The sequence below is a fragment of the Larus michahellis genome, chromosome 15 (genome assembly GCF_964199755.1).
Source record: "Larus michahellis chromosome 15, bLarMic1.1, whole genome shotgun sequence".
NCBI lineage: Eukaryota > Metazoa > Chordata > Aves > Charadriiformes > Laridae > Larus > Larus michahellis.
In genome coordinates, this window is record NC_133910.1 from 13,460,840 (window position 1) to 13,468,841 (window position 8,002).

General features: G+C 51.1%; 1 protein-coding gene across 4 annotated transcripts in view; it reads right to left on the reverse strand.

The window, feature by feature from the left end:
* NTNG2 (netrin G2) overlaps window positions 1-6,489 on the reverse strand; it is a 51,775-nt gene extending 45,286 nt beyond the window's left edge. For 2 of the 4 annotated variants that reach the window (XM_074608321.1, XM_074608323.1), the window contains exons 1-2: window positions 5,977-6,489; window positions 2,233-3,343 (exon numbers count right to left, since the gene is read on the reverse strand). In XM_074608321.1, coding sequence (XP_074464422.1) covers window positions 2,233-2,445 — 213 coding nt within the window. In that variant the 5' untranslated portion in view covers window positions 2,446-3,343; window positions 5,977-6,489. Of the gene's footprint in view, window positions 1-2,232; window positions 3,344-5,537; window positions 5,928-5,976 lie in introns of those variants that run through there. The other 2 variants (XM_074608322.1, XM_074608324.1) reach the window with 2 other exon arrangements.
* Between the last annotated feature and the right edge of the window lie 1,513 nt (window positions 6,490-8,002).

An 8,002-nucleotide genomic window follows, 5' to 3' on the forward strand; every position in this document is an offset into this window, starting at 1 on the left:
CGCAGGGGTGGCAAAACTCGGCTCCCGTCCCCTGCGGGCTCCACTCGCCTCTCTCTGCACGTCGATAGGTGTCAAGTCTCGCCACCCCGGGCCGGCGAGGGAAGGGCCATTTCTTGCTGATTCCACTTTCTACTGACCATAAGGGGATGCTCAGCAGTAAATGGCCATGTGTCACTCTCGGTGACAGAGGCCGTGAAAATGTACCCTGATGGCCTCCCCGCACACACCACTCAAGCCCTCGGGCTGGACCGGAGCCTGGATCTCTCCTGCAGCCATCTCCTACCTCTGGACTAAGCGCTGGGTGGGCTCCTTGCCCACCCTTCTTCTTCTGCTTTGTTTTTAAAACTCTTTAATCCCCCGGAGAGGACAGCAGTGGTGTAAGATGGGGCAGAAAGGGCCATGAACACAGGGGGCGTTTAATAAACCTAGCCCAAAAATCTAAAAAAACTAACTTGCAATATACTGCTCGTGTTCTCAGCTTGGTTCTTCATCAGGGGAATTGCTCAGGGACGCTGCCCTGAGCGCTGGTTTCTGTGTCGGGAGCTGAGAGCCGGGCCAGGCGCGCACCCCGGGGTGAGGCAGGGACAGGAAGGCAAATCCATGTTTTGCATCTGTGTAACTCCCATTCACGGCGGTACACGGTGTTTGCAAGTGTACAGCACATGGCAGGCGTACGCTACGAGGAAATACTGCTGGCGCCCAGAATAGAAAGATTTTAGCTCGGTATTGACTGAACCAAGAGATGTAGAGAGCTGATTGCAGTTTGCGTCTTTTGCTTCCTTGGAGGTCAGTGGAGCTGAAGCCTGGAGCATCCTTAGTCGGGAAGTGTTTGCAAACAGCTGCAGTGAACGTAGCGGAAAACAATCTGGTATTGTTCACCCTTTAATCCTTCCGCAGCCAGTCAGATAAATGGAAATCCAGACTGACCCGTCGATAGTTAACTGCTTTATTTGCAACCTTTGACTTAATCTTTCTTTTCAAATGATCTTTTAAAAGGAAACACTGCTACTCATTGGGAATTAGGGAAAATATCTTCCCTGGTACTAATGAGACCCCTTAGGCTGGGGAGAACCGGGTAAATAAATAGGGGTGGCATGTTCTGATGGCCATAAACGTTTGGCATCTCCTGGTATCAAAGCAGCAGTTTTCTCTTGGATTTTCAAGAGACACCCCGAGCTGGTTGGGCCCAGGGTGTTTTCTCTGTGTACGTGCGTTTTCTAGGTGGGGAACTGCGGCATGGGGTATCTGAGTCTGGGTGACGCTGGCAACAGAAACTGGGACTCCCGTCGCCTCTCCCTCTGATTTAGAGGGAGGAGAACTCTCCCCTTCTCATTACAGGCAATAGGCGAATATACGTTTTTAGGAGACACTCCTTGCCCAGTGCTCACCCCAGTGAAACCCTGCCAGCATGGGCTGGCTTGGTCCCTGGGCCTTAAATGCGGGCTTGGGCCACTCCTGGAGGACAGTACAGCCACGATGTTTTGCTCTTTGCTTTGACCCCCGAACTCTTTTTAACAATGTAAAGCCTTGTGAATTATAAATCAAATGTTCCTGCTGAGCTTTGTGGTGCACGGAATGAAATGCAATGATTAATATTTAAGAGAAAATAAGTTAAAGATTCTAACTACAAGGGCAAGTGTCTGCCCAGAGAGTCTTTTCATGTGGAGGGCAGAAGAGAGGGAGAGCTGCATTTTCAGGAACTTCAGTGAAACTCGTGGCCGTCAGACCGACCGCCTGAGCTGCCGGTGCGCGGAGCCGCGCTGGGCCCCACCGCCCTGCCCCGGCTTCACTCACGCTGAGACCACGCGCCCACCGCGGATAAAACCCCGGGTTGGGATGGGGCTGGTGAACACAGCCCACGCACTGCAGCAAGCAGAGGGATGTGCTCAGCAGCTCAGGCTCTGTGCTCGCTGGCGGCAGGGCTTTTCCAACACCCGGACCTTACCACCCCCAGCCAGGGCTTGCTAAACCCCCCCAGCTCCTCCTCACCCTCCCCTCAGCGCACCAGCACCATCCCTGCTCCAGGGCCGACCTCTCGGCAGCACAGCACCGGGATGGGCAGGACACCTTCTCCCCATTTTGCAGACAGAGAGACTGAGAGCTCAAGGTGGCAGCCACCGTTACCACCCCGAGCCCAAATGTCCTCCTAAGAGCATCTCGGCAGGACCCTGCCTCTGGCCACCCACACGCAGAGTCCCTTAGAACACATCGAACAAGGAGGGAAACACTTACGTGGGTGCAGAATCTCTCTGGCGGGTCCCCACAAGTGATTCCTGCCGGATCCACCCGTACTGTCACATAATCCTTCATCCGCATGGCCTTGGGTTGGCAAGCATAAAACTCCCATGACGGGCCATCATCCGTCGTCACCCAGGACTTGCAAATGTCATACTGTCCCATGGCCAAGGGGAGACAGTGCAAGAGGAGAGCAAGCAGGTAGAGCATGGCAGCTGCGGCCAAGTGTGGGATCCCTGGGCGAGGGCAGTGCCGAGAGTCCCGAGGAAGGCAGCTACTGGGCTAGGGGTTGCTCTCGGGATCAGCATGGAAACTCCTCATTTAAAAGTGATCCAGTCTAAGGAGATCCAGACAATAACAGGAACGATCTCACTCTGCACGCTGTATTCGGATGTGGAAAGTTTCTCTCTGCAGAGGAGCCAAGTTCGCAAATCACTTGATTGGGAAAGTTTTGGCTGGAGTTGCTGATCAGTGGTCAAAAGTCTTCCTTAACCTCATTTCCCCCCCTTTTATTGTATGTAAAAGCTTCCAAATCAGCATGAAAATATCTAGAGGTGACTCCAGTCAATCAATAGGAAGATCAAGTTCTGAGTTGCTGATGAAATTTGATAGGAGTAAATTGGAGAGGCCGTGAGATGGTGCTGGATCAGGTTTTCCTCAACCTTCTTGTCTGCCACAAATGCGTCGCTGTGGAAAGTGCCTTAAACTGTGGTCTGCCTTAAATAATTATTGTGGGTTATGGACATTAGTACGTAAAATAAATATAGCATCTGGTCATCAGTACAACTCTGACGAGAGAGACTCTTTGGAGCTAGAATTCCTTTCTCCAAAAGGATGGTGGTGTCAATGTAGCTGCGTTGGGTGGCGAGATCCGCAGTGGTCCCCGCAGGGCGCTGGGTTGACAGGAGCAGCGCTGGCCTTGCCGCTTCTCCCTCTGTGTCTGGCAGCGGTGGCGAGGCACTCGCAGGCGAGGATTTCTGTCTGACTCTGCCTTTGGGCAACCGAGCATCAAGGTCCCCAAGCCTTCAGCTGCAAGCCATGCTGCTCCCTGAGGTCTCCCCGCTCTTTCGCGGTCAGGGCAAAGGGAGGGCTCACCGTCAGGCTGCACCTGCAACAGAGGGACAGAGAAATGAGCTGGGAGCAAGGCTGGGGGGACAGTTGGAGCAACAAGACTTGTAGGAACAGGGGTCCCCCAGGAGTCACAGCCCTCAGCTGGACTTCCCGAGCCACAAGCCAAGTTTTTGTAAGAGGGAGATATACAACTTTAATAAAAAGAAATCTATAGCAAGATGCTTATGGCTCTTCTGTTTGGGAGATGAGAAGGAGCGCTGCCCCGTTTAAGGTATCTGCTTTGTAACAGCGCTGGACAACAAGAGCTCTAATGGGTCTTCAAATAATATCAAGAAGCAGCTATAGGTCATTAGAAGACAGAATATGCAGACACAGAGCAGGGACAGACAGACAAATTGATAGTTTTAAAAAGATAAGCAAATAAATAAGACAGCTGGGGAGACAGATACATTGTCCAGCATCCCCCATATGATTTATCTGAACAATAACATTTAATAAAAAACAATTTAAAGTCCTAATAACATTTAAGGTTCACCTAATACAAAGAGCAATGACCTTCCCAGTATTCATTGCAGGTTAGAGCAACATTTCTGCAATTTTGTTGTCTTTCCAGTAGAGCTATGAAAGTCTTAAGTAATTACAAAACAAAATGACAAAGAGCTGAAGGGGGGAAAAAAAAAAAAAAGAAAAAGAGTCAAACCCTCTCTCAGCATTGGACCGGGGAGGGAGATCTCATAAGAGAAGGTGGGAGGCATGTATCCAGAACAGAAATTCAGCCCTGGCTAATTCCCTTTCTGTTTGGTTCCCCAACTTTTCTTCCACAATTTAGGGGTGTCTGCTTCAACTGCCTGGTTAGGATTTGATCGCTCGTAAAAGCTCAGTGACTAAAGCTCAGAAACTCCAGGGTAACAGATGCAGTGATCCATGTCCGGGGGCTTCACTGCTGTGCTGCCATCTCCCTTTCCCCACTTTTTGCTTGAAAGATTGCTGATTGAGATGAATGAGTCCAGAAAAGAGGAGCTCTCCCTCGTGCTTCATCACCAGCTCTCAAAGAAGAGCCTATTATAGCTGCGTTGGACCTGAATAAACTCCCATAGAAAGAATAGACTGGCTGCTATTTTTACATTATGAGTAAATGTAGCAAAAATAATAAACCGGTGTGACACAGTGTTTATAAGTCCCGCTGACATCAGAGCTGTCTTTTCAGTTATAACAAGTCAGTTCCTAATTATTACATCAAACTGGTCCCCGCCAAGTGCCTAATAGCAGCGGAGGGCGTGAGACTCCAGTATTGTGTGGAAAACAAGCCGGGTAGTTTTAATGAGGACTCCAGTGCTGCTAAGTTTACGGATCCATTTTCATTGCCTTAACAATTATGTTTTGCACTTGAATGGCTGTTAGGGAAAAACCCAGGAAGAAAGGATCTATATTATCTATTAGTTTCTTGTTATGCTTGCTAAATGTCACAGATTCCCAGGCAAATAAAAATTTGCCGGAAAAATGTGTTTACTGTCAGTCAATCAGCCAGGCGTGCAGGTTCCCTGTGAAGTCTGTGGTGCAACACTTTGCCGGTACAGTCTCTTTGCAGAAATAGTTGCACGATGTTGCTGTGAAAGAAGCCAGCACACTGCAAACGGGGGAGAGGGACTCTCCGAATTAAAGGTTCTGCCCTGCCTTGATTTGGTTTGATCCTTAGAAAATAAATCTTCACCTGATATTATTAAGAAACTGCAGTTCATGGGAACAAATAGAATCAATGCTCTTTGTTTTCTTTGAAGAGTACTCAGCAATCACTGGGGACTGACAGCCAGAGTATTAAAAACACAAAATTAGATTGTATCTTGACTTAGCTTGTTCCTTTTTCTTTTTTTTTTTTTTTATTTTTATTATTGGATTAACACCCTATTGAAATAAAGAGACAACGCTGAGCAACAACTGAGCTGCTCTGGAATTAAGTGCAGAAAGTAAACTCAATGAAGGAGTTTTCAATTTTCTTTTAGAAGCGTTGCCTTCAAAATGAACCCCAACCACTCTTCCCCCCCTACAACGACCAGGAGTGAGTTTTTCCCCCTCTTTTCCTCGCTGACCATCCCTTGCCCTCAGCCTTAGAAGCGAAGTTCGGAACCCCCCGCTCTGCCTGCGGTGCGACAGGAGGCTGAACCCTCCGAAAACCGTCGCAAAGCTCAGAGAGCAGCGGGCTCCCCGCAGAAAAACCCGTGAATCTCACTTACATTCAGCCGCTCTCCTCAATGCACTCGCGGGTCCAGGCAAACCGGTGCTCTTCCCCGCGCCCCCGCCCCCCCTGCACGGTTTCTTTTACACGAAAGGACTTTTAGAGCCTGCCGGGGCGGTGCGAGAAGTCGGCGGAGCGGGCGGGGAGCCGTCCCCGGGCCGAGCATCCCCGGGCTGAGCGTCCCCGCATCCCGCCCTCCTCTGCCAACTCCGGAGAGGAAAAATAAAATCCCTCCCGTTGCGGGGGGGGGGACACACGGACATCCCGGGAGACCCTCTGAGCAACTTCAGAGGCGCGGGGAGGGACGACGCCCGTCGGTATTTGGGAGATGGGCGCAGAGGTGCCGGCACCGCGCGTTGCCCGCCGCTCCCCCGCCCCCGCCTCCCCCGGCCCGTTTCCCCCCTCCCGCCCCGGTGCTCGGCGCTGCAGGTCCTTACCGGGAGGGAGGAAGGGAGGGAGCTCTGCGGTGCGGGGCTCCCGGCGGAGCAGCGAACTTCGGGGCCGGGGGGAACCCCCCCACAACCCCCCCCAGCCCGGCGGGCAGCCGCTGCGCCGCCGGCCCCCAAGGGCAGATGGCCGGGGAAGCTTTGTGCAATCCCCGGCTCCCCTGGCAAGTTAATGCCGAGGCTGAAATCCCTTTTGCTCTCACTTTCAATCACAATCGGAGCTTTTATCTCCGTGCCTGATCCCGGCTGCGTAACTTCCTCTGTGCAGCTTTAGCACACACCATCCCACCGGCGAGCAATGTGCTTCTTAAAGGTGCAGGGAGGCGATGCGAGCGGGGAGGGGAGGGGAAGGGAGGGAGGAGGGAGGAAAAGCACCCGAGGAAGAGGAGGCTGCGAGCGGGGAGCCTTCAGCCCCGGCGGCTCCGGGGGTACCGCGGCTGCAGCATCCGCGCCGTCCCGGCGGCCGGGCAGAGCCCGCTGCCTCCGGTTAGATAACGGCAGGCCGGGAGTGCCACTCCTTGGTGGGTTTTTTCTTTCCTTCTTTTTTTTTTTTTCTTTAAGAGCTTAAAAAAAAAAAAATCATGAGATCATGTTTGCTCGAGGAAGAAAAAAAATAATAAGAGCTCTAGTCACGAGGGTTTCCCCGCACGTGTAAGTTCTGGGTTGGTGTGCCCTGAATATTTTGGGGAGGCTTCTGCTGGCGAAGATGCTGTAAATGAGGCTGCGTGTGTGTGTGTTGGGGGAAGAGGGGGTGGTTGGAATTAATAGGATAAACAAAGCAGGAACTCGGAGATGGGGAAATCAGATGGCTGGGAAATGCTTTGATAACGGTGGGAATGCGCTTTGGGATTTAACCAAACCTGGTTTTCTTTGGTAAGGCAGGGGATTAACACGCAGGGCTGGAAGGTGTGGCAGGATGCAGAAGCTATAGGCGTTCCTTGGGTCAACTCTCTTGTGCCCACGCTGAGGGGCAGAGGAGGCTCCAGCGATGGACGGGGTGGATAAAACTGCGGCAGGTAAAGGTCCAGGCAGATGTTGGAGACAGGATCGTTCCTAAGCAGCGACGGGTTTTTGACATGCACAGGGGTAAATGACAGTCCACTCACGGGGAGGAAAACCAAAGAATCCCCACGACCCCCTGTGTACACAACCGCCAAAAAATGACTGTTCTTTCCTAACCAAGAATTCAATAATTTCTAAGCCGGAAAGTGCATTGTCCAACTTGCATGTGGATTGCAATCTCATCGACTCAGTATTTTGTTACATGATTTCCTTTGGCCCATTGCTCTGAGGTCTCTATGTGGCTTCTCCCGCCCAAGAGTCCCTGGAAAACGCACGATCCATCCTGTGACCAGGCAGAGGTGATTTAGAGCTCTTCTGGGACGCGCTTCCCTTAGACTGGAGCATAAGTGAGATTTATGACATGCTGGCGTGCAGCTTGACTGTGGCCCAGCCTAAACGCTACACCGACGCACAGGGTGGTCTTTACCTGCAAGACTGTCTTTGATTCTGGCTTGATCTCCACTGCTCCGGTCAGGGCACAGATTCATATTTCCCTCATGGTAATTTTTTCTGTAAACACTTATTTTACGGCAGCAGCATTACTTAAGTGAGAAGCACTGGCTGGGAATTCAGGGCTGGCTAATATTCCTGGATTTCACTTTGTGCCTTTAGCTCTTCTCCGTAGTAATGACTCCCCTGGAAATTCCCCGTGTCTCACTTATTACTCCTTTATTAGTTATTATGGAACCGTAACAGGATAAAAAGGAGTTGGTATTTCATTTTCATTCCCTCTAATAGCCACGGCAAAGACCAAGTGGTGTGCTGATTATTGACATCAGAGTTAAGTGATATGCACGCATCATTAGGTTTCAATTGGAAAGAATAACAGCACAGTATGAGTCGTCACACTTCTAAACTGCACGGCATTTAAAAACCAAAGTCGTTTTTCTCAGCCCTGCAAGCTCAACGGATCAGAAGCTAGCACTAAGACTTGTATAGACACAGGTAAAAGGCG